The sequence below is a fragment of the Cavia porcellus genome, unplaced genomic scaffold (genome assembly GCF_034190915.1).
Source record: "Cavia porcellus strain 051 isolate PalLab524CR breed Dunkin Hartley unplaced genomic scaffold, mCavPor4.1 scaffold_33, whole genome shotgun sequence".
Classification (NCBI taxonomy): domain Eukaryota; kingdom Metazoa; phylum Chordata; class Mammalia; order Rodentia; family Caviidae; genus Cavia; species Cavia porcellus.
This window is the reverse complement of record NW_026947516.1, coordinates 13,546,157-13,573,797: the sequence shown is the minus strand read 5'-3', so window position 1 is coordinate 13,573,797 and position 27,641 is coordinate 13,546,157. Positions and strand designations below refer to the sequence as shown.

Sequence of the window (27,641 nt, the reverse complement as noted above, 5' to 3'; positions counted from 1 at the left end):
TAATGAAGAATTGTGTGGGAGAGTAATAGTAATAGTCAACCAGCAAAAATCAAATGTAGTCATATATTAGTAGCTCAAGGTTTATAGTCAGACAGAATTCAAATCTTGGATCTCTCACTTACCAGCTGTGTGACCTCATGCCACTGAAATGCTTTGTGCCTCAGTTTCCTTAACTGTAAGTGGGGACACTAATGCCTGTCTCATAAAACAGCAGAGTGCCTGAAAAATAACAAACACTCAGTAAATGGTGTATGTTAAAAACAGCAACAATAGCAACAATAATAATAGTTTGGGAAAACAAGTTTGACTTTTCCTCTAGTGTCAGTTAAGTAAAATACAAAACTCCACATGAACTAGAGAGCAGTCATAGTTTGCAGTCTGACAGAATCTACACCTTAGCTATGAAGAAAAAATGGAAATGGTTAAAAGTGGGCAACAGTTAATTATGCTTCCTGCCTATGTGTCATTACTTCTGGATCAATGTTTTAGGTTCATGTCCTAAAATGATGAAATTCTGAGATAAAATTTCCTTAAAGATATAGGCGAGGCAAATCTTCACAAAGAATAGTTCTAATGGATGGAACTGAAGGCTGAAAGAACTTGAAATACCAGAGCGACCAATCTAGATATTTTTCAGACTTAGAATAACATTAATTTAAAACAAAACAAAAATAAACCCTAACTCCATAAAACTATGACAGCTTGAGATCTGAAGTTTGTAAAATCAAGTACAAGACTTTCCTAGGTTAACTGGAAAGCTAAAGACTGAAAACTCATCTCACTGCAAACTCATCCCACTGAAACAGGTCATTTGGATAGGCCACTGACCATGCAGGTGGACAGTTGTAAGATGGGAAGCAACTAACACTTCAAAGTAGGTTTGGAGTCCATTTAAAGTCAGTGTCTATGTCAAAATCAGAATCCTTACATGCATAAAATAATGCAAAGGTAAGGTCCACGGGGACAAACAAATATTTGGAGAAACTAAAATGTGAAGAACCGTGAAAGACAGGCTATGATTGTGCAGATCTCACCTCACTGAAGTAGGGAACAGTGGTCAATTGAACACAGAGGCAACTTGTCATGGGTGTTCCTCAACTAAAATCTCGAGGTTTTCTGGAGATTCTCAAAACTAAGGTGTTTTTTTCTTGATAATTCTAATTGACATACTAATGGACAAAATGCTCATTTTGTCCTCTTTGTTGGACAATCTGTTTTTTCCCAAAGTGTGAATCAATATTCACTGCACCTAGCCTGATTTTTCCCTCCCTCATATAGATATAGTTTTGCTTTCATTCTTTGGTAGTAGTCTCTAAACCATTTTTCTCATAATTATTTGTACATACAAATAATTCGGTATGTCTAAAAACCATTGTTTTGAAATATTATACTCATTTACACTGGGAAAATTCCTTTTATGGGATGAATAATAACTTTTATGACACAATAAACACTGTCATCAGCCCAGGCAATACTTGGCAATGTGAACACCTGGTCCTTGAATACAACTAATGGCAAGCCTGATATAGACAGCATAGGGAGTACCATAAAACTGTAGTATGCCAGAAAGAAGAAGTCCATGAAAAGTTGCAATTAACTCTTAGAATGGATGGAGAGAAAATTCCTTTTGCCACTGAGTGGCTTGATTGCTCTTAAAATTTATTTAGTAGCCTCATTAAAATTTTCCCAAGAAGAAGTTGGGCAGACTATATCTGATATCCTATTTCCAACGTTCCCAGGAATGCTGGGATAATGAAATAGGCCACAGATGAATGGACTTGCCAACTGCTGGCCTGCACACAGACCCAAGTTTAACATAAGCTAGACAAGTTAGTAAGAATATTATCAGCAGGGCTAACGGTACAAAAAGTAGTGCCCATGCAGAGATGCCAAACATCAATACACCAAGGTAAAAACAAAGAAAGAAACAAAACAAGTTATCTGCACACAACTATCTTCCCATACGCATATACTGAGTATCTGTAAATGACTATATGCATCTTGCCCTATTGTGAGACAAGAGCATTGGTACATTTGAAATCCAATGATATTTTGTCTAATTTGAAATCACGTTGAATATTTTTAGAAAACCCCTGTAAGAGGCCTCTCTAAAACCTGAAGTAATTAAAATTGTCTGGTTCACATAGATATTCGGCCATTTGTGCAACGTTCTCTGGCTTCTCTTACCTGAACTGCAACCCTTAATTTTTACTGATACTCTCCCCAGTCCCAAACTCCTTCCTGTTTGCTGTCATTCACTACAAATGTTTTCGATTCAACTCAACACTCTTTTGATATTTAAGGACCTTTAAACATGCTCTGTCCTCAGGCTAAAATTTCCTTCTTTTATTAATGGGTAAACTCCCAGTTACTCTTCAACATTCAACAGGGACCACAGGCAAGCCTGGCTCGGGAGTGAAGAGGTCTCGTACCGAACCCCTGACTGTCTGCATCCATTTAGGCATCTACCCTGGTGCAAGTGGCTTTATCTCGTTTCCTTATCTTAAGAAGGGCAAAAATGATGCTTATTGCTGTTTATTGTAAAACTTAAGGACTTCACTAGTGCTTGGCAAAATATCCACACTTATGTCTTCCTTTCTAATAGCTTGACTTTGCAAACTAAGCCAACCATAAATGAATTTCTAAAATATTTTATAACGATTTCTAATGCCAATTAGAATTTTTCAAAAATGATGTGTGCTTTCGCCAATTGTAGGTGAATTCTTCCATACAAAAGACTGTTTTAACCATGTTTTTATTGGAATTATGTCAAACACCCTGATTGGCACATAACAGGTGTTCAGTGAGTGCTTACAGTGGATGCTGGGCAAATGTTTATCGAGTGAACGGATGGTTGAATGAATATAGTGTAGGTGGAGATTCTTCAGTTTATAACTCAAAAGCAAATACAGATGATGTGATAACTTTCCTTTCAAGCTGTTTTTCATGAAACTGCTCTTTCTCAAGGATTACATGCTGCCCAGGACATACACCTATAACTAGAGACTTCCACAATGAGCCTCTCGCTTCAATCTCAATGGCCTCTGAGAATGTCAAGCTGAAATTCATCTTCATTGTGCCCTGTTGAGAAGTAAGGAATTTTTGAAGTGAATCAGTCATGAGGAGTCTGCCCTGTGGAGTGGGATTAGTACTCTTATAAAAGAAGTTGACAGAAGCTGCTGGCCTTTCCCCATATGAGACCACAACATTTCCCCTTCCATCTTGTAAGAGAGCAAGACAAGGGCACTATCTTTAAGGAGAATGAGCCCTCACCAGTCACAGATCTGCTGCTGCCTTGATCTTGAACTACTGAGCTTTCAAAGCTGTATGCACAAATTTCTATTATTTATAAATTAAAGTATATTGTTATAGCAGAATGAATGGACTAGTACATATCATTTTTTATCTTATGTTTCTAAGTCAAAACAAACAAAATGTAGAATGAAATATTATTCTTCAGAAAGCCATTTTCATCATGAAAGAATAATCTGACATCTATCAGACACTATCAGTAAAGTAATATAAAGAACTATTTTAATCAATTAATTTCCTCAACTTTCATTCTAAAAGGCCAAAATTGATCTGCCAACCTAATCTGAGTTGAGGACATAAATCACTGTTCTAAACCACTTAGGTAATCTTTAAGCTCAATGGCATATTTGGCTAACAGAACACCTACAGAAGAAAAAATAAAAGTAGCACAAAAGAGAATTTCCTTAACTTATATAATCAAGATAGTCCATCATAATGTACTTCATTATCTCAAACTCAGATCCCAAGCAAATATCATAAACTAGACACTTACAATGTTACACGGCATACTCTTGGCCTATGTGCATTCCTTACAAAATCTCACCATATTTTTCCTAATCAGGTACATGTAATTTTTTCTAGATCCTCAATTAACAACTCTACATTGCCCAATATTCCTGAACAATGGCAGTAATGATAATTTTTTAAATTTTATTTTTGCAATTAAAAAGATATTGAGGTAATTAATAAATATAACAGAAAAGTCTTTTAATGAATACTTGCCTGCAAAAGGATCACCCTTAATTTTGCCATTAATCATGAGGCAAAGAATATATACTTCATGGATTTAATGATAATTTTTGGTTATTTGTGTTTTAATTGCTTTGCCTACTTTCTTTTTGGTCAAAGTGTCTCCAGGTATTCACCCCTTCAGTGTTTCACAATTCTGATCTCTTAAAACTCTACTTCTCTAGCTTACCCATTTGCCTTTTCCTAACACACAGACACGCATCATTTCTACACATTATGCACTTGCCCCTCCATCCTTGCAACTTATTTCCCATCACGCCACAAGCCAGACCTGCTCATCTCCTAGATTCTTTATCTTCTTGATTCACTCCATCGCTCTTCTCCATTCAAAACTCTGAGATATCCATGCATTTCTCACCCTTTTCAAACTCCTTTTCTTACCCCTGGAGCAAAAACAAGGCAAAGCCTTTGAACTTGGACTTTTCCCCTCTATCAACTGAGTGATCTTTCAGGTTCAGCATGGGATTATTTTGTTCATCTAAATCTAAAACATGGATCTCAAAAGTCCATCTGAGATATTATCAGGAGAGATCCTTTGGCCTTTCTTCCAAGACAAGTCTGCCTGCACCAAATATTACATTTCTTTGAAACTGACTAATGTGGTTCCATAAAAGAATCAGTCATGTGCCAAGGCATCTGTCTAGGCTCCGATTTATGCAACATATATCTGCCTGGCCTTATTCTGCAAATTTCTTCTTATTTTGAGGCAGTATCTGGGACAGCAAAGGCAGCATTCTGCTTTCTGAATCCCAAACCTCACTACTCCTTGAAGAAGGCCCCAAAGAGAAATAAGCCACCAACAGCAGAGCCATTAGGTTGAGCTTTTACAAGTCCATTGCTAGCGCTGACATTTACAGTGATGCCAACTGCTGGATACAGATAATTTACAGAACTCTAATGACTGTTCCATTGACATTGGATCAATGAGTAGATTTCACAAATTACTGGTTACCTAAGTGGGAGTGAAAATGATGTAAGGAAAGCAAATCCTTATTGGATCAATTTTTGAACTTGAAGATGTCCTCTTCACTGTAAGATTGAGATAGGCTATCATCTTAGTCTCTGTCACATTTTCCTCCTTTATGACAAAAAAATATTGAAGATGATGAAATTAATTTTCTAAAGCTAGATCTCTCACAGAGGACCAATGGTTTGTATTTAGAATTCCAACCAAGTAAAGACTCAGCCACCAAGAATCATATTAAAGCAAGCTCACTGATTCCTTTGAAAAAATGTAGTCAATGATTTTGTGCAAATTAGATTTACAGGTGAAGTGAGCATGGAAAGAGAATCACATTACTAAGCTGGGTACAGTGGAAACTAATTATTCTAGGAGTATAGAAGCCTTCTTGCAAAAGATGGCCACTCATTTCTTTGGAAAAACAGCTAAATTGAACTTGTGATAATGCAAAATGATGTCTGGGAAACAGAAAAGATATGAAAAAGCGCAGGCAAAATATGTTGCAGTAGATGACAACTCTACTCATCCTCCTGACAGAAACTGAGGCTTACATGCCCTGCAATCTGGAGATAATAGATAAGGGTCGATGGTCAATAAAGGGAAAAATAAAAGACAGGTCATAGGAAGTAAACAATTGGGTCTTTCTCAAATGGGAAGGGGATCGAGAGATGGAGGGAAGAAGGGAGAGGAGGGAAAGCGGATGAAAACAGGAATTCAGATGTTTTGTGAATGTGCACCAACTTCATGCAAGGAATTCATATATTATGTGCTGCAAACATGTACTAATAAAAAATTAAAATTAAAAAAAAATAAAAAGGAAAACAAGAGTTGATGGTCAAAGCATCTTGGTAGGGGAAGAAATGTCCCCAGAAAATTGAGAATAGTCTAGACTGTATGGGGAAAGAGACTCCTATTACAGTCCTCATGTTTGGTAAGAGGCAATGTGTTATATTTTTTAAAATCATTAGATAAAGACAAAAGCTTTAATAAAAAAAAGTCAAGAAGCTAATGAGCCAGCACACCCTTACACAGAGCTCTGAATCCAAGTGCAGGACAATGCAGAGCCAATTTAGTTGTAAGTAAAGCAGACAGAGATTTATCTGACTTTCAAAAAGTTACTAAACCTCAACTGAATCATCTGTACAATGGGATAATAACTATCAGTGTGTTACTGAGAGGGATATAATGTATGTGAAGTACTCAGCACAGCATTTATTAAAAGGCAGATCTTTGCAAGAAAGTAACTCAGTGTGAGATGCACTAGCACTGTCTTTCTGTCTTTCCTCACAGTTGTGAGTCCCTTAAGAGCAGGTGCTACATCACATCTATCCTCATAACACAGCTGGCATGTAGCAGGTGCACAATAAATGTTTGTTGAATTGAATGATAGAGTTAGAACTTTCAATTAATAACCAGGAAAGCCAAAGCATCGCTTCTAGCTACCGACCTGTACACAAATTGGCTTATTTACCCTGGAATAGAGTTCCATACACACCATGCCTATTTATAGAAAGGAGCAGAAAGAGACTTAATAACTTAAAGGATGCAGAAACTTGGTTCATTTCACAAGAACTATGCCTTTATACAAGGTACATACTAGAATGAGTTTGTGTAGCATTTAAATTTTGCCCTTGCACTTGACTTGGTGTTGCCCATACTGAGAAACACTGCACTGCCACTGAGGCAGACTGTTGATGGAAGTTAATTTCCCACCCCAGATCCATGGCTTGGCCCTGGCATGCACCTGAGAAAGAGAACAAGAACTAGAGGGCTGGAGGCAATTCTATTTGCATGCAAATTAAATAACTAAGTCAACAAAAGCCACATTTAAGCCATTTTAAGACAGACTATTCTCTCCATGAAATAAGACAACATGACCAAAAATGAAGCTAAAGTTTCCTTTCAAATTTGCGTCTCAGTGAAAGGCAGAGGAAGGTGATCCACAGTAATATTTTGTGATTGCCAGGGTATGAGTGGGAAGGCCCTCCAAATACTGACCCCAAAGAGTATATGAATCTTTGGTATTCAGAAAGAATCTTCTAATGGGAAAGGATAGTGTAAAAAAGCCCAGAGATTTGTGGCACCTTACACATCAGGAAGTCTCCCAGTTTTCTCATACTGTGGGGGAAACCTGCTGCTTCTCTAGCCATACCAGACGCACATTATGTTCTTCAAAGTAGATATTGCTATTTTGCCAAATGCTTTTAACTTTGGGGGTAACTAATACCATAAAACGGTACATACTTGAATTTGTTTCTTCCAACCAGGTACACATATACCTTCTGTATAAATTTTGCAGCATGTCAGAAAGATTTCTCAATCTTGTTAAAGAAAGTGTGCTATTTATATGTAATAATAGAGTATTACTTTGCCATAAAGAAGGATAAGCTTCTAGAAAAATTTTCTAGAAAAATTTTTAGAAATTTCTAGAAATTTCTAGAAAAATTTCTATTTTTCTACATCTATTTCTAGAAAAATAGATGTACCATGCAACCATAATATTAAGTGAAATAAATCAGACACACAAGCTTAAATATCACGTGGTCTCTTTTATATGAAAAACACAAAATATAAATAAAGATAAATAATAAAATAAAAGATAAGAAATGGGGGCATAGATACTTTGCCAAAGAGAAAGGGACCAAAAGAGAGGGGGAGGGAAAGGGAATGAAGAAACAATTAATATGCATTCTGTATAAGTACTAACTCCTCACAAGAAATGTACTCATTATGTGCCAACCTGTACTAATAAAAATTGATTAAACAAATAAGTAAATACCATCAACAAGCTAACTTTGGTTTTTTGATTTGTGAAACCAAAGAGAAGATGATGATTCTACTCTGTCAGGGACAATTATGTTCACAAGTTTGCTCTGCTTTATATCACAGACCACACAGCATATTTAAAATTTAAACTCACATTTCACAAAAATGTCATAACTATAGCAGTATAACCAAATCATTTGTAGCCTCAAGGAGTTTCATTTGCACAGACTGGGCTACAACCTAAGTTACACAATATACTTGAAGTATCTCTTTTTTCAGTTAACTTCAAGGGATAAAGATTCACTTTGTCAGCACTGTTATGTCTGAAGGAAATTTTTGTGAGGGTCATGATTCCTGTTTTATAAAATTACAGTATTTCCAATTACCTTTCATCTTGGCCACACCTTTGCAACAATGAGTCCAAAGCAAAAATATGCCCTAGTGTCTCCCTTCTTTCAGAAACATTTTAAATGCAAAAATGCTCAACATGCTTTAGGTAATGAATCATACATGCTTGCAAAATTTCAAGCACATAATTGCCTGTCCATAATAATTTTTGAAAATTAGCCCATTTCTGGAGTTTGTGCATATGGCCGTCACTTTTCTATGATTCATAGACTTTATTTCAATTTTAAGGCAAACAGATGTTTATCTTTAAATGACCTAGAAAAATATAATGCTTTAAAAACTTTTGGTACATTTACTATGGTTAAAAATGGCAAACATCTGTAGTTAGGAAAAATACACTATGATGCCTTGGTCCTATGGGAAACTACAAATTAGGGGTTGACAAGTTGCAGGTACTTAAAACGTCTGACTATATTGCCATTCTGTATAAAATAGGGAGCTTAATCGGGATTGTATTTACTCTGTCCATATGTTGCTTTCTGACTACAAGGGCACCTTGCTTCATGATGCAGTATTTTAAGTGAACTCTTCATGAAGAAAAAATAAACAGTAGCAAGGGGCTATTTGTGGTTTTTATTTTTACTTTCAAATGTTACAGCACGTTGCTAAGCAATTTTTTAAAATCTATTTTTAAAATCTGCCAGAAAAAAACAATTTCTACTTTCAAGATTCTCAATTAACCCATGAACCCAAGATCCTATGTTTTAAAACTAGTTCTAATTCAAATTTGGGTGAAGTCAGTAAATTATAATTTATCTACCCATTTATTAAAATAAAATTAATTTGGTCATAAATATTAATGTGGCCTGGGAAGCACTATGTACCTACTCATATTTTATAAGAAGTATTCTCGTTTCTACTATCTGCTCTTTATGCAATGAACACACTTGACTAACTCACTTATTTCTTTTGATTTAATGATTTATACACCAAATGAAATTGTAGCATAAAACATTTAAATTTATCTAATAAAAGTGGTCTTCCAAATATCAAAATGTCAACCCTTCCTGGTCTTCTGGGCTTTTGTTTTAGTCTTAATGCTGATCACCATGTTTGCTAAATGTATTTATTACTTTGAATTCATTGCTGTAGTTTTAAAATATACCTAAGTATTAATATAAATATGAATATAAATGCATCTTGCAAAGGATAACTAAGTGGGATGGGCTCCACTGTTACTTTGAATTCAAACACCCATGTTTGTGAGGATATTCCATCGCTATTCAAATTTCAAAAATGCTTTTTTGCTTTCTAGTGAGAGATCTAATTCAGATGTAAACTTCCATTTAGATTCTCAAAATTCCCATTTTGAGAAGCTTGCTAGCTTTGCATTGAAAGCATATACAATTTTTAGTACTTGGTAAAGTTATTCAATGGACTGCTGTTAATATTTGCTGCAATGTGTCTCCATGATGCTACTGTGTAGGAATTAATCTTTTAATATTTTATAGTATTTTGTCATTTTCAAGTGCAAAATGAGTAAGATCACTCTTTGTTTATATTTAAGAAGAAATCCTAAAAGCATTCTGTTACCCAGTTGTCCACTCCATATATTGTTTTTGCTGACCCAATGGTCAGAAGACTGTAGCTTCAGGACCGAAATCCAATGTACCTTGTTTCATAAATGACGTTTTATTAGAATTAGTTATGTCCATTAATTTACATGTTGTCTAAGATTTACTTTGGTGCCATAATCAATGGCAGAATGGCAGCTATGACAAAATGGTTTGGTAAAAAAGGCCTTATCCTTTACAAAATCCACCGGCCAATTCTTGCTGTAAATCATGTGTGCTACTCCTAGTCATCAAGGTGCTTCTGCAGTGCAGACCCACACTTCTACTGAATGGCTAGCAGTTGAGCATACAGAGCAGAGGGGAATGGCAAGTCTGTACCCAGAGCTCACCGAGCTAGGCAGAATAATAGGGATAAAACCATTAGGGATGTCATGGTGATGCCAATATTGTTTCAGAGCTGAAGTCAAGCATTAAATTAAAAAGAGAACATAAACAATTCAAGCCGCTTACTCTTCTTAGTTGTTTACCAATGACATCCCAATCTAAGAGCTCCATGAGTCCACTGACAATCAGTGAAAATGCACTGATCCCCAAAGGTTCCTGGACCACAGTGGATCCCTAACCACCAATGTGAATATATATAAAAAAAGATTACTTTCTGTGTTGCCTAGACTCTCAGTGCTAAAAGTTCCTCGGCACTAATTTTCAACAATTTTTTTCCTAAACCTAGAGCCTTTTTCAGTTCACCTGTTTTCTGAGGTTTCCTTACTAGATGTTATGGCTTCTACAAAGATGCCTCCAAAAGCCTCACGTGGTCACTGGTGGGGCTTTCTGGAGGTACCTGGATCTAGGGTGTTTGCTGCTGAGATCAAGGATGTGATGCTGGGATTGATTCATGATGTGACGCTAGGATTAAGGGTGTTCCACCCTAGGTGTGAGTGCTCCCCAGCCTAAAAGTGGGTTGCCTGGATAAAAGACCAAGCACAGAAAGAGGGTAACTGCTTGGTGCTTGTCACTTGCTTGCAGCTTGGTGCCTTATGCCAACCCTGCTTTTCCATGGACTGTTTATCCTATAATGCTCCTCTGCCATGCCACCCTCCTTTGAGCCAGCTGACTATAACTGAAACCTCTGAAAGCTGTGATCCAAGTAAATGTTTTCTCCTTTAACTTTGGGGATGTTGGTTATTTCATTTCAGCAATGGGAAAAGTAACTATAACACTAGATTATCTGCAAAATTATACACTTCCCTTTTATAAATAGGGATAAATAGAAGGAGTTGTAGTGTTTTCACATGTTACATGCTAACTTGCATGACTTTAATGATAATAAAAGTGCACTTTTAATTGAATCTGCAAACTTCAGTGCAGTAGGAAGCATTAAAGAGGGCGGGACTAACCAAATCATTACTTTATTAATTTCAACTGAGGAAACTGAGGTTTAGGTAGCTAAAGTGCTGCATCTGAGACCATATAGTTCAAATTTGATTCCTGACTGCCAGTTGAGTGTTTATTTAATTAATAATAGCAGCAGGGTTTCTGAGTGATTAATAATTTCTAGGGATGTGTCGTAACTATCCTGCATGAATCACCTTAAACAATCCTTATAACCAAGCAACTAAACAGATGTATAATGTACTTCTTTTTACAAATAAGGTAACTGAGACTGTACCTTTGTAACTGATTTATAGCTAAAACTTAAAGAGCTCAATCTTTATTTCTGAAGAGATATTGGATGTCTGGTTTTTAACTCTTGTTCAAGATAAGGCCTCTTATTCAAGATTTAAGGTGTATGCTTTTTGTTGCTGTTTATTTGATTGTCTGGGGTTAGAAAATTCCTTGGCAACTCCCAGATGACCTATTTAACTTCTGGTTTATTACTCTCTTCAGTGGTTCTGTAACACTAACTTGATTATGACCAGAGGCATTTTGGAGTGTCCTGCGCTTTCTCCGCAGGCCCATATCCTCACCAATCTCAGCTCAGGCTGTCCTAGTATGCTCAAAGTAAAGGGCCCTGAGATGTTGGAATGTCTCTCAGACTCCTCAAACTCACTTGCATTATTTTCTCTTGCAGCACTATCTTTTTCTTTAAACAAAACTTCCCGTGAACATACTTTATGACTAGTGAGTTACATCTAATACTCAAATTTGGGAAATTAATACTCAGGCTCATGGAGTTCCCTCTTGAAAACTGCACAACTTCCAATGGACTGTGACTAAAATGAAAGGTAGCAACTTGACTATAGATTTCATGGCTAATGCTTCCAATTATGAATGTTTTAGCCTTGCAAAACAGTGATTAAGGGAGCAACTAACTGAGCATTCTGGAAGGATCTGGAACAGAAAAAGGGGCACCATTATATCTCATTAATTCAGCCACTCATAGGTGTACCTGTTTTCAATTCTCACCATTTCAGTTAGCTTTTGTCACATGACAAGTCATCCCTAAATTCAGTGATTTAAAACAACAACAATAATTTACTCTCTTAATGAACTTATATCTCTGCAGTTAGCAGCTGGGCTGGGCTCAGCGGGGCAGTTCTTCTGGTCATAGTTGGGTTCCCACATCTGCAGTCACATGCTAGGAGGTTAGGACTAGTGGTCTAGTGTGGCTGCAGCTCGGATAGATCTTCTCTACACTACATGTTCTCTCATTTTCCAGCAGTCTAGTCCTGGCTTAATTTCATGGAGGCCAAGTAGTGTGCTAAATAGAAGTCCTCTTGAGGACTCAGCTCATAATTGGCTCATCATTACAGCTTCTGCATCCCATTGGCCAAAGCAAGGCACAAAATTCAATGTGCAGGGAAAACGGACAAGCGAGACAGAGAACTAGGTAACTATGGTAAATAATCTGTGGTTCTCATTAAGGCACAACATATACAAGAAAGATCTCTGAGTTAGATGTGCTATTTTTTTGTCTTTGGAAAATGACAAAATATCCAAATGCAATTGTAAATCAGGTTTGCTGTGTAGAAGTTTCATCTCAGGAGGTAGAAAACATAGTCAGTTCTCTGGATGACCCAGGCTTACTCCCTCTGGCAACAGTTATTACAATCAATTGAATATACCAAAATTTGCATAACTCAAGTTCAAGAAATAATTAAGTGGAAAACAATGTTCAATATTTGAAAACAATGTTTCAATCACCATGTAATATTAAGTGATTATTTTATAGGAGTAAATGAATTAGGTTTGATCAGACTGCAAAGATAGTTGAGGGCCATCATTACTCACATAAACTGAGCAAATGTCAGATCTCTTCCTCACGTAGAACAGTCATTTAACAATCTGGACTTGTGATTGTCAGCTACAAAATAATGTCATTGAGCAATGGCTTAAAAAATACCATGCAATAATAGAAACTAAGCAATAACAAAATACTAATTTGAAAGTAAATCAGAAAACAGTTAAGTCCATTTTTCCCCATCCCCAGTATGTTTCTTTTGAGGAAGCTACCATAGAGATTTCGTTTCAAAGTGTCAGTCAGACAGTATGTAACAGACAGTAATTCTCTTGCCACTTGAGATCATTTTAAATGAGAATGAAAATAAAAATAAAATGAGAACTGATACTGACCTAATATAACTGACTACGAATGAGCATCTGAGAAAGGGAGGATACCAGGCTGAGGGCCTGGAAAAGCAGGACAGAGATGCTACATCTTTTACTCTGCATACTGAGTCCTTCATTTCATGACTCACAGGGAATGTGGGATTATTGTGCCTCACTGAAGGAAGAGTGCTGTGGTTTAGATCTGGATTATCCCCCAAAAGCCTCACGGGTGTTGAATGGATCATCAAGACGCTCCACTGAATGCTCCAAGTCTTCTTTTTGCACTCTGCTTCCTGGCCACCATGGTGTGAGTAACTCTCCTTCATTCCAGGCCCTTCCTTCATGCTGGGTCTGATTTTGAGTTGCCAACCATGGGCTAAAACTAGCAGAGAATGCTCCAGGCTGGGAATCAATGTTCTGGGGCTCCAGCTGCCCTGAGACCACCTTAGGAAGCCGTTGATTTTTTTTCTAACCCTGTAATTCAGTGGAGGCAATTTTATTCCCTATACTACATCTGGCAATGCCTGAAGATATTTTCAGCCATCACAACTGGGAGTATGATATAATAGTGGCATCAAACTTAAGGCTAAGAATATTGCTACACATCTTACAATGCACAGGTCCACCTCCCATAACAATCACATGACCCCAGTGTGAGAAATGAGAAGGCTAAGAAACCCTGTGTCACCCATCAGTGGCTCATTACTAAGTATCACAACATAGGCTGGGGCTCAGATTACAGTCAGACCAATCTACAATGCAAGGGACACTTGATTTGACTTGAAGAATAGCCAAAAGGTTGAGACCCACAATTTTCAGGTACAAAATTGGGTGGCATATGCTATGAACAGAAAACAAAAGGAATATAGTACTTACACAGATACTTCTCTATGCAATAATGCCCTACCCATTCCCTCACAGACAAGTACCCACAGCCAATATTTTCCAAGGAAAGAAAGCAGGAGAATCTTCCCCAAAGAAATGGAATAAGCCAACTGAGAAGAGCTTGAGCAGGAAGTGGAGGTTATTGGTAAACCATACAAGTTCTCCAGATTCCAGTATTTAGAAGCCACAGTGATACATCTGGCTCCTTACCAGCTAAGCCTAGTAGAAAGCCTAGCACTCAAAATATAGTACTTACTCATTTCGGATGTTCCTCAGGAGCTGGTTAGTTTACACAGCGCTCCTCTAATTTGAAGTACTACCTGAATCTCCCAGGGGATCTTGCTAAAATGTAGATTCTGATTCAATTAGGTCTAGAGTGGGACCTGAGATTCTGCATTTCTAAGAAGCTGCAAAGGGGTGCTGAAACTCCTAATGTGTGGTCTGTCCTTTGAATAATCAAGGTTTGAAGGGGTTGGCAAATTTTTGCTAGACAGTCATATCTGTTTGTTAACATATTGCATGGAGCTGTTTTCAAGCTACCAGGCAGAGTGTTCTGTGGCTGTGATCAAGATCCTGTGTCCTGCAAAAGGATTCATTCTGAGTGCTACAGTCCCAGGGCAGTAATAACAAATCCCCAATTTTAAGAAGTATTTTGCACAAATGGAATAGTACACAAAGAATTCAAAGAGGGCAGCTGAAAGGTCAGATAGCATTTTTCTTTTTGGCCTTTGTGTGTCACATGGACTCTGTCACTGTTAGCTTTCAATGTTAAAATTGTCTCTAAATGAAATGAGTTACTCAGCTGAAATAGCTTTCAATCCCCAAGATTTAAAACATTGAGAGTATGCCTTCAGTATTCACTCAACAAAATCTTTGAAAAAGTTGTATTACACATGAGTCCTCTATAAAAAAATAAAATGGTATATGAAACAGCTTCACATAATATTTTACAACAAATAATATTGTTCACCAATAGAAAAAGGAAAACAGATTGGATTCATTTAAAATATTTTCCTCTCCTGGCATATTTTAATTTGTGTTTTGGGTGAAAGAAACATCATAGAAATAAAAACAAACCCAGTGGAGATTACAGTAAAGAGTTTAAAGCTTTGACAAAGCATCAAAGAAAATTGTTTTCAGTCCTGAAAGAATTTCATTGAATCAGTACAACATTTCTTGTTATATAAACATCGAATGACCATAAAATAGCTTATGCTTGGTAAAAGTCTATTTTATATACTTCCATACACAGTATCTTATTTAATTAACAAATATATTAGTAATAGCAAGTACTTTCTAAATATATTATCTAAAAATGTTAATTTATCTGCATCATTATATATATTTATGACTATAGTTCTATGTCTGTAAAATTGTAAAAGAAATAATCTGAGAACTCACTATTTGAGGAATAAAGCATCCAAGTGTTACAGATAACCTAAAATAACAAGAAAATTAGGAAAATTTCTCCATATTGTGTTTATTTTCAAATTGCTTTTCTGCTAACTGGTAGGAATTATCTTCACTAAACATTAAAATCATAACAGCTGTCCTTGAAAACAATTAGTGAAGAAGCAAAATTTGTCAATTTGTCAAGCTCAAGAAGTGACTTTTGATATTATAACTCCCACATATATGGGCAGAAGCTATAGTTTGAACACAAAATTAGGTGAAAAACAAATTATCACATGCTAATTTACTGGTGTGGAGCAGCTTTCAGTGATTTGATTAGTTTTAGTCATAATCTACTGACAATTAAAGTGTATATGGTGGAGTGTGTGTCAGCAAATGATATGTTATGACTAAATTCAGTTCCCGGCAAAAAGTAACTTGTGCTGAGAATTATTATCAGCTTGAAAAGATGAAGGGAGCAAGGATGGAGCCCAACCTCTGGACTGGAGAGGTCTACTGTTCCTCTTCCTTGCCCACACTGAAGAAATGAAGGTCAGGTTTGACACAGAGAAAGAAGTAGTGATCTTTACTTCAGATGCATGACACAGACTCTCTGGTTTTTGCACGCACCCAATAATTTACATTTTCACAGAGGGTGAGATACATGAGCCATCCCAGGATTCTACCCAATGTCCCTTCTCTTCCCTCTACCTTGATCCTATCCCAAAGCTTAGCTTTGCTCCAAGAGGAATTTCACATAGGTCCATACGGTTTGGATTACACAAACCTAATCCAACACTCTTGAGACTACAGTGATCTTGTTACTATACGAGCCTTGGCCTGCCTTCCCTCTAATCCCAAAGACCAAATTCCCCCACTTACAATCCCCTGCAGGGAAGTCAGACAAGTGGTCTCCATGAGCACATTCCCTGAAAGCAGCCATTGCAGAGGTAATGAACACTACAATGAAAACAGTAAGCAAGTGACACAATAGGCATGTTTGAAAAGTGGCCAAAAGGTGATGGCAATAAAAAGCAGCCTTTACCTCCTAAGCCTGGCTCTCCAGGGTCAGACTGGCTGTTTTGTGCTGGTCAAGGAACGTGGGGCTGGTTCTTTCTGTCACTGTCCTCAGTAACCACCCAGGACCCATAGTTCCTCAAAGGATGAGGCTTAATCCTGCTGTGAAGAGCCCAAGAGCTTGTCAGATCTTAAGTTCCTGTGTTTACTGAGCACTCTCTCCCCACCTTGTGACATGTTTTAATCAACTCTGGAGGCTGCCTGTTTGACTATGCTGGTCTAAATTAGATGGCCCCCATTATCTATATATATTCCCAGAGTCAAAGGCTACTTATGTCTCCTTTATTCGCCCCACCCAGAGTAGAGGCATCAATTCTAGGCCCGGCTCCACCTTCCCTCAGCTCTCCAACATAACTACCACTAAGTAGGGGTAAAAAAAGTTAAATATTAACAGTAAGCCACAGGCAGAAATACATATCACACAGCAACCCATTTGGCTTATGCATATATAAAGTATTGATGCCACATTTCATCAACTTCTAGATGCTGCTAACTGTGAAACATACCTTGGTTTTAGGAGAGATGTGAAAATCAGAAAAAAAAAGTGTGCAGCCTAATATTAATGAAATAATGACAAAGAAATTCCATGAAAAGTATCTTACTACATGTAAGGTGCTCTGATGTCTTCTGTCCTATTTTGCAACATTATTTAAAAATGCAGTGCCCCTTGTGACCATATGTAAATTGATTCACATATCCAGTATGTGGCTCAAAGCTGGACTTGAAAATATAGGTCATTCATTTATAGATACTGGAGTAGGTTTCTTTTTTTTTAATTTTATTTAAGAGGAAAAAGAGAAAAACACAAAACAAAACAAAGTGGTGTAAGGGTACACGTAATACAGAACTACAAAAAAAAAACATAACAGTAAGAAATCACCTGTTAATAGATTACATATTATCATCTTGAAAATAGTTGCTCAAATCACAGTATCAAAGAATACAAAGTGGACATTCAAACAGGGAGACTACAAACAGCTGCGTTCAATGATCCAAAAACATTAATATAGTCAGCTATTTAACACCCCTAAACACACTTGCTGTTATATCCGTTAGAGCTCTTTTTTTCCCCCTCTCTTTTTACAACAAAATTTACACATTTTGGATTTTATTACTCCTTAGTTCTTATTACTTTTTTTGGGGGGGGGAGAGAATACAGTCAAATATGGCAAAACAAAACTGTCAGTCAAAACCAAGGATAGACATAGCACATGATGTAGAACAGAGTACAAGGTTATCAACAATGGTTATCAACGTTGTCTCTTGTTTCCTTAAAAAGAATTGTCTATCTCATTAGATATTATAAAGTTGGACAAAACAGTAGAGAACAAGACCAATAAAACTTAGGCATTGTAAACATTACAGGACTTCCAAAGGAGACAATAGTCAAACCAGAATGGGCATCTTAGTGAATCTTATTGCCTTCAAAGTAGTTGCCTATACCCTCAAACTTGATACTATCATACTGGAGTAGGTTTCTCATCATTCTTCACACGGACTGCAATTCAATGCACAACCTACAAACCCCTGAGTGGTATAGCTCTTGAACCCCCTGCCCCCAACTTGCCCTGGCCATTTTTCTGCTTGCCCAGTAAGCTTCTGCAATGCTGTCACTCTTGGCATTTGTTAAACACACAAAGCACAACCCTTAAATTGACCTATATCACATCTTTTTTTTTTTTTTTTTTTTTTTTTTTTGGTTCAGTATTGAACCCAGGCCCTTCGTAGTGAGCTACATCTCCAGAGCCTTTTTATATTTCTGTTTTGGGACAGAGTCTCATTGAGTCACTAAATTTTCTTGGCTGGGGTTAACCTTTCAGTCCTCCTACCTCAGTGTTATAGTTAGGGTTTACAAGGGAAAATATTTAATGCAGGAAACATAATTTATAGGATTATTTTATAATATTCACCCAAAGAGTCAAATGCAAGAGTGCAGGAGATCTGTCCACACAGTAGAGACACAAAGAATCTAGCTGGGGACCTGAATCCCAAAGCAGTGTCCTCCACAAGTCCAGCTGAACATTTAGACAATGTGCCATGCATGCCTACCAAGAATCTTCACTGGGAAGGCCCAAAGATCAGTGTTGAAAGCTAGAAAGTGTGTATCAACAGGAAGAAGGATCTGTGCCATCAAGCTGAGGCATCTGCACTGGAGCCAGGAAGTGATAGCTCACGTTAAGGGCTAGAGCTCTCCTGACATCCTCAATGACAGCAAGGATCTGAGTTCCTTCAACAATAAGAAAATCTGAGTTCATGTCAGGAAAGCCAGCATGACAAGTGTCTCCAGGAGAATCAATGGCTCATCATCTTCCCCTCCAGTTTTCTTTCTATGCTGTTGGCAACAATCCTCAGATGGGTCTTCTACACCCAGCACCATGCTGATTCAGTTCATCTGAGTGTTTCAAGTTGCCTATTAGTTAATCCACCAGGATCAGCCTGCCAGAGTGCTAGGATTATAGGCATGAGCCACTATGCCCTGACTCTCCATGTCTTGTAGGTTAAGGGCACTGGCGGCTTCATACAAGAATGTCTGAATAGAACTCAGCCTTGGAAGCTAAAGATGGTATAGTCTTGCGTCATGTTTTGTTTCCTGTCCACTACAAAAAAGGCAGAAATCCCTTCTTTCTCATCACCTAGCCCCACAACTGAGAGATTAAAGGATGGGAAAATCTCTTCTCCCCAGCATATAGCTATTCAAATTCCAGGCACACAAAGACATCTCTCTGGAGAGCAGAGAACCTATTGGCAGGCTTGCCAACAGACCCCTACATAACTGGGCATGGCCAAAACTCAGTGTTTCCAGCTGTGACATAGAGTACTGGGTGCACAACATTGGCCCAAACCTTCTCCACTTCATCCATGGAGCTCAGCAGACAATCAGTGTGAACATGCTGTGCCTTGGATGACAGACTGTTGCAATCCACTGGTCTCCATGTTTTCTACTAGCTGGACTTCGGTGTAGAAAGTCAGCCTAAGCAGACATGCTGCTCTTTATGGTTGCCTTGATGCTGGTTCCACATGAAGGCCTACTGAACTGGTTCTCTGTATACTACTAGACTGCACAACTAGATCAGAAATCTCACAAGGGCGCAGATCAAGTATTAATAATGATAGTGATAGTAATAAGCCATGCCTGGTGGCATATATCTGTAATCCCAGCACTTGGAAGACTGAGGCAGGAGGATCACTCTGAATCTGAGGCTAGCATGAGCTACATAATGAGTTCAAGACTAGCCAAAACTATATAGTGAGACCTTGTCTCAAAACAGCAACAATAGTAATAATAATAGTAATAATAAAATAGAATATAAATACATACTGCTATCTATGAATTTTATGGTGTATAAATTGCATAACTCATTTTTTATCCAGGTATATCCCTCCTATGGAAACATCTAAGTATCTTATAAGTGAGCAAAAAAATTTCATTCTACAAGAATTTCTCCTCCAGGACATATGTTGCTGAACACATATATTATATCAAAATATCCATACATTTAAAGCATCAGAACAATAGACTCAGGTAGCTAGAACATCTGATAAATAGATATGGCCTAGTCCCAGTTATGATATATTTTTCTACAGTTAAAAATAAACATTTTGCTACCTTTAAAGGTACACAGAGAGAAATGAATCTTGTTTGGTAATTGAGTGTGTTGCTTTGCCTCAGGGTCACTGTCAAAAGTATTACACATGATTAATACAGGAAGAGGTTCTCTGTTGGTACTTACACCAGATATCAAAAAAAAATTAATAAACTGCTACTTTTTAAAAAAGTTTTATTCTTTTCAGGCACATTTCTCTTACCCTGTCTTTTGGTTGTCAAGGCTGTCCATTAGTTCTTTTAAAAGCCTTCTTAATTAAATAAGCAACATAGTTGCATGACCCAACCCAGCACAGAGAAATCACACTTTCCACTATCACGGTCCCCCGTAGCATATCAGTGAAATTAATTCCCAATTGCTCTACAGATGATGCTGGGGTCTCGGCTTAATTTTAAAAAGGAAAATGTTTGTTTCTCAATGGATCTATTTGTATTTTTGCCATTCCAGGCAAAATATAATAATAAAGTTTGAAGAAGTTTTCCTGCAGGAAGTAGCAGTGATTTAGCCGTGTGTTTTACTACAAGCACCTGCTGGGAGTGTTTGGCATTCATGGAGGATGGAGATCAAGGGGGTGTTTAGCTTTAAGTGTCATGCAGTGGAGGGAAGCGTTCAGTGGGAACACTCAGGCTGGGGATCCGGGAACCTTGAGTTCCAGTTCTCAATTGCCCCTACCTTGCTGCATGGCCTTGAAGAAGTCCCCTGTCCTCTTTTTGCCTCATTTCCCTCATTTGTAAAATGAGAAGAACGGTACCTGGATGTGTGAATTAGCTAATCAATCATTTTAAATGGCTGAGATAAAAGTGCTTTAGATTCCAAAGTAATTTTATAGGATGTAAACTGCTATCTTCCAAATATTCCATATGTGCCGACTCTATTAAGCTAAAAAAAACATCAGTGGTTTCACAGCAAATTATACTAAGTGCTTTATAAATTCCTGAGGCAAATGCTGATAAAGGTTCTATAAACAGTGTTTACAATGACAGCCATGCACAGCGCTGCAAAATAACACCATGTGCCAGGTTCAGAAATTGGATTATTGCTGAAACACTCCTTAGTTCCTGAATCATGCAGTAAAAGAAATCCACCATGGCCAAACTTCTAGAACTTTCAGATCTTCTGTGGACATTTGAATAGAAGGTAACTGCCAGGACTGTTGCCAATAGATTTCCATTGTTCAGTGATAAAAAATGGCACCAGATAGCTAAGAAAAGCACAGAAAACAGACAATAGAGGCCCATGGTTTTTACGTTACATTCAAGACTGGGGAATCAAAATGATTTACAGTAGCATTTATGCTTGTCACAGTTTGAAGGAGGTTGAAGGAAGCCATGGTTTGACCATGGGCTGTTATTCTCAAGTCTGTAATTTTTCCACTAGATGTGGGGTTCTAGCTCTCTTTAAACTCTTTGTTAAAGCCAGAATATACAAGTAAGAATGGTTTTGCAATGCTACTTGGGGCAACTCCAGCCAACACAAGAAAACTGTCCTTTCCTTATGGAGTGCCCATCACCAGGAGGTCACCCCCTCTTTCACTAATTACATCAAAATCTCTGGGTGTGAGTCCAGGCCTTGGTATTTTACAAAACTCATTCAACTACTACAACGTGCAGCCACATACAAAAACCAGTACTGTAAGACACTCTGAAAACTACTACCTGTGTGAAAGAGGATAATACAGCTCTATTAACACATATCAAGGGTCAGCAGCCTTTATCTATAAGAAAACAGACTGTAAGTACTTCACCATTTTGGCCAGTGTGTCACAACTATCCCATACTGTTTTGGGCAGCAATAAAAGCAACCATGTACAATATATAAATGAACAAAGACATATTTTATTATGGATCTCTGGTGTTGAGATCCCTGATCTAGACTCTGGTAAGTTATTTACCTGTCTTACTATCCTAGTATGGTACATACATTATAAAAATTCACACACACAAGGGCAAATTTAGATGGGTAAAATAAATGCATCTTTAAATATGTGTTTTATTATAAATAGTACAGAATGTGCTCCTGTGGAACCATTCTATTAATATTTTTTACAGGGAGCAATTTGTTTTAATATGTTTAATTAATTGAAAATTTAGTTTCATACAACAATTTGCAAGGCTGGCACTAACCAAACTTGTATCTATGGCTCACAGACCGAAAGAAAAACTTAATGGATGTATGTTGATGCACATGTTGTCTGGCTGAAATTTCCAACTCGTGAACCTCTGTTTTTCAGCCCAGGCCCATAAGTCACTTAGCATGTTTAGTTCTGAATCATTGAATTGAAGTACATCAGCCCTGGCAACAATCAATTTCCCTGTAAACTAATTGGAATTTGGTAATTTTCATATTTTACCTGAGTTCAGAAATCACAGCAGCCTTAAATCTGGAAGCTTTTTAAACAGGTTATAAAATTCTGTTTCCTCGGATTTTACACTTTCAGCTGTGAGAGTTCTGACTGGTAACACCTATCATTTCCTTAACAATAAATGTATTTCAGAAGCTATAACTACAGAAATACTGACAAACAGTTACTTTCAAAATGGTCCAGAATTTTAAAACATGTTTCTCATAAAAAGCAGTTAATGGCTTGTTCATTAAAATTTTATCTTGACATAATAAATACAACATTTATGTGTCAGAATAGTTTTCTGGAAAGTATATTACTGACAATCTATTTTCATATTAGAGAAGAGGTTTTGTAAAATTTAAAAAAAATAAATTTTGAAAGAACACTTAAGAAGCATTTTCTATGAGCTAAGGAGCAAACCTCTGCATGGAAGAAAATTTTTCATGATGGTGCCCTATCATACAACAAAATGCAGTTACGGTTCTATTGTTTAAAGTTTTAATAAAAATGATTTAATTAAACTAGGCACAATCCTGTTGTCCTACAGGATAAAAATGACAACATATTATAACATGCCGAAAGCAAATAATAATAGATCATAGCACCAATGACAATCTCATCCTTGTTATGAAACTCAGAGGCCCCTCTGTATACATGATGAAGCACGAAACAATAAAGGCACCAAATAAGCACCCCAAGATTCATTTGCATATGATATGTCACAAAGGCTTAATTTTGTCTTTTTGTTTCAATACAGAACACAAATGCAGAGTCCTACACTGCCCCAGCACATCCTGCCTTAAGCTGCAGAATTCATGAAGGCACAGGCAAAGGACCTAGCAAGGATGGGGAATACTACATTGAAAGAGAACCTCACCCTCCTTTCCATGCCTGTGGGAATGCTGCTTATCAGTCAGAACGCTGCTAGGCCTCTAAGACACAAAGGCCACTGACGCCAATTAGTCATAGCCAGGAGAGGAAATTCACCACAGATTATACCTCTGCTCTATGAAGGCACAGTTACAAACAAAATCATCACATTCTGATCCCAAACAACCAGAGGTTTCCAGAAAAGACAACCAAAAGACACACACACACACACACACACACACACACACAATTATAATGTTCAAGTTGTCTATCATTTTATCTAAACAGTTTTGACACTTTTCCAATGTTCTTATGAGAACAAACCAGAATAAAAGAAATCTGTTTCTTAATAGTGACAAGACATATACGTTCTTTGCCATTTACTTGAAATCCAAATTATGCACTCGTCAAAGACCTTAAAATTCAAATGGTTTCAGTAGTTGGATCTTAAAATGGCATTAGGAACTTCATTAATTCAGAACTAAACATTCTTCACTGAATAAAAAATTTAACAATTTTAGAAACATTTAAAATGCTAAACTGTGTGTGCCATTTTCAACGATGATTGCCATAACTATAAAAGAGTTTTCCCTTCTAAACCACATAGTGTGATCAGCACATCCTAGCAGCTATGTGCCTGGCTTTCAACCAACCTTTGTAACATAAAGGAAGAGAAAGCCATAGAGCCAGAAGGCTTTTTATGACACTCTTTGTAATCCTAAAAACAAGCACATCACAGCACATCACACAGTGGATTTACCTGTATATCCTTGCAATGGAACACATTCCAGAAGTGGATGTAAAATAATGAGAAAAACAGTAAGAGAAATATGAAAACCATTAACCAAGCTCACTAACCAAGCTCATTATGTTTGATCAAAAATAAATACAATAAACAAACTTTCAGAAGATTTTAATAAAAACTGTTATCTTCAAACACATAATGGCCAAGGATATTTTTAATGTTACATTTCTCTTGAGAATTTAAATAATACAATTACCATGTAAGACAGTGCTTTTCAAGAAATCTGGAAATAAACACACAAATTGTAGCCGTTCCCACAGCTCACTACAACCTAACAGATGTTATTTGCCATCTATGTTACAATTCCATAAGGCCTGTTTCTCCCATCATCCTCTTAGCTCAGGAGGGTGGTTTCTCAGCCTCAGCAAGGCTGATGTTTGGAGTTGGGTGATCCTTTGCTGTGGAGCTTTTCTGTGCAAAGTGTGGATTCAGAGAACTGAATCCTAGAGAGAAGCCCAGGCTCAGAAGCAGAATCTCTCTCTGATCTTTACCTGCTCTTCTCTTTCTCACCCCTCATCCACATCCCCCTCCCAGCAGGCAAGCCACAGAGACTAGAAGCCCTCTTCCCCAATGCAGGTCATAGAAACCAGAACCCTTTTTCCCCTCAAAGCCAGCCACAAACTGAAAATACTTCCCTCCCCTTTCTGGGTAAGAGTTGGCTATTAAGAAATTGTCTGACTCACTTTCTTTGATTGTGGATCATAATAATCTCCATTCCAGAAAGAGACCTGCCCCATAGTGGTATGGAAGGAGTGCTACAGGAACAGGCCAGAAAGAACCCATGCAGATGGACCAGGGAGAGGCCAGAAAGAATTTGGGCAGATGAGCCTTGCTAGATCTCCTCACCATTCTGCTAAAATTAACCCAGATCCTTTCTGTCTTATTACACATCTCCAGGGCATGCTTCATTGAATATAAGCATAAAAATGCACAGATAACTCTGGGTCTTGGAGTCTTCAGGACTCCATGTCACATAAAACTGTCACAAAATAAGCATTTTATGTCTTTCTCTTGTTATTTTGTTATTTTGTACAGGCATATGTACCGTGAACTTTATGAAGACAGGAAGAGATTACCCTTTGCACCCACTCCCTAAATATAAAATGTTTAACAGCATACCTAGACTCTGAGACCCATTGGATGACAGTCCCATATACACTGCCTTCAACTGTGACAAACAAATATGTCTCCAGCATTGATAAGTATCCACTGAGGGCCAACATTCACCTCTGAGAATTATATCTTTAGATTTAGGTTCTCCTCAGGCAGAAATTTCTAGTCAAACCTTGTTTCAGTGACCAGCTTATTTATATGACAACATTTTGTTTGATGTGCCTAGTTCTAATTTTCTTCTCTACTTCCTTGTTGCTTGCCTTGGACTCTGACAGTGAGGTCACTGATGTGATTTCCTCTCTTTACTCTTGAGAATCTCCACATTTTTAATTTATGCCTTGCTTATTTTATCTTCTGCCACCTATATACTGCCTACTATCACCAGCTAATTCTCCCAAAGTCTCTGGTCTTTGCTACATCCTGTCCCATCAACTCACATACCAAATTCAATATATGAGGTGATACATGTTTGATATGGGGATATGTCCTTTAATTCCTATTTGGATACATCTTGATAAACAAATGATCAGTGAATACTTATTATCACATCCATCTCAAGATAACCAAAAGGAGAATTAACCCAGTATTCTTTCTATCAAAGAAACAAAAAGATGCATTTGAAATTTTAAAATGAAATGAGATTTGCTGATTTCTGTTTGAAAAGAAAACGAAATGCATTTTAATAGTCTTTAGCCAAATTTTCTGGCAAACAAACTCAAAACTTAATCACATAAGACATTAAATTGTGTATTAGTCACTCCACCAAAGTTAAATTTATAACTGTTAAATCTAGAAAGCCATAATCAAAGAAACCACCGAATTTCCAAAGTATAAGTAGTAACACCATCTAATAAATATGACATGCAAAATGTTAGCTATAGAAATCGCTGATCCACGGTATTTACTCAAATGCCTGAATGTTAAAGATAAAGCTTTTTTTCTTCCTTTAAGAATGCATTAATTGTGGTGCATTTATGCTTCTTTAGGCAACCCGGCAGCTGTGGTTCCAAACATGAGCCTTTGAGAAATACATTTAAATGAATATTTATACACTTTTCTCCAGCAGTTATATTTAGCAACTGTAGAGGATGTCTCTGCTTCTGCAGTACTGTGTTGTTAATTAGAGTCCCTCTTTAATCATCCTGTCCTCCTGTCACTTATCTCTTCAGTGGACCACCTACACATTCAGAAGAGAAGAGAGGCACACAGAGGTCTAACAGGTCTATTGCTGAGTTAAAATAGGAGGTCATAAAAACATACATAAACCATAAGCACTCAATGTTCACAACCTCAGATTTTCCCAAAGCAACTATAGGTGCATTTAAAATTGAGATTTTTATATTCTGAGCATCTCAATGGGGTATTATCTTGATCACCGCTGAATAATTCCTCTGTAACCTTTATAGCCTGGTTGCTTGGTGTAGGATCCACAACCACAGAACCACCTGCAGAATCCTTAGTCTCACTCCTAAAAACCCACGTAGAAGCCAATGGAGAATGAGACTGGAAATGTATATTATTTACAAGATTTCCAGGTGATTCTTAGGAACCGTAAAATGTGCAAGTCACATCTTAAAAATAATTTAGGCCCGCCTCATCCAAGAAGCTGGTCTGGTAACCACAAGATGACTTCAAGACCCATCTTTTGTGCTTCCTAGGTACCCTGGATCCTCTATATATCTGCCCTTAGTACTCATAATGGAGTTGGCCCGGCTCTGACCAAGGGTTTTAGATTTGAACATCCTTTCATGTTTATGTGATAGAATGGAATCAATAATTAGCTGACTAAGCAAACACTGTCCACTATTTAGTAGGGAGAGTCTTGTAAGTTTTAATGTCTCGTATTTTGTCATAAATTTCAGATATATTCATCAAGTTTGAAACCCAAAGCAGCTTTAACATCATTTACAGATATAATATTTACAGACACTTTTCATTCCTTGGTCCTCTTTCACTATTTTCTAGTTCAATACATTTACATTACATCACACACATTACATTAATCTTTGGAGATGCTCCATTTTGAAAAATTCATGGAGGATGAGACAGTCAGCTTCACCGGGAAGAAAAAACAGAAATTAAAAATAGTGCAAAGTGCAAGTTGGGAGCAAGAGTTATACAATAGAAATGAAGCCATCTACCCCTCAGGAAATGTAAAGAAGCTGGTTATAAAGATGAAAGAAATGGGTAAAGCACTCACAAAGCCTTGCCCTTTCAAAGGGTTAGGGTTTTTCAACTCTTTAGATATTAACATTACAAAGAGGAAAAGATCTCTGATACTTTGGTCATG

The 27,641-nt window shown here is 37.3% G+C and overlaps 1 protein-coding gene across 6 annotated transcripts in view; it reads right to left on the bottom strand.

Annotated features, from left to right (window-relative positions):
* Nucleotides 1-27,641, bottom strand: part of Frmpd4 (FERM and PDZ domain containing 4) — a 938,443-nt gene that overhangs the window by 360,059 nt on the left and 550,743 nt on the right. For 2 of the 6 annotated variants that reach the window (XM_063243081.1, XM_063243080.1), the window contains exon 2: nt 123-219. The exons of the other annotated variants lie outside the window; for them this stretch is intronic. In XM_063243081.1, the coding sequence (XP_063099151.1) occupies nt 123-139 (17 nt within the window). In that variant the 5' untranslated portion in view covers nt 140-219. The remainder of the gene's footprint in view (nt 1-122; nt 220-27,641) is intronic. 6 annotated transcript variants of the gene reach the window in all.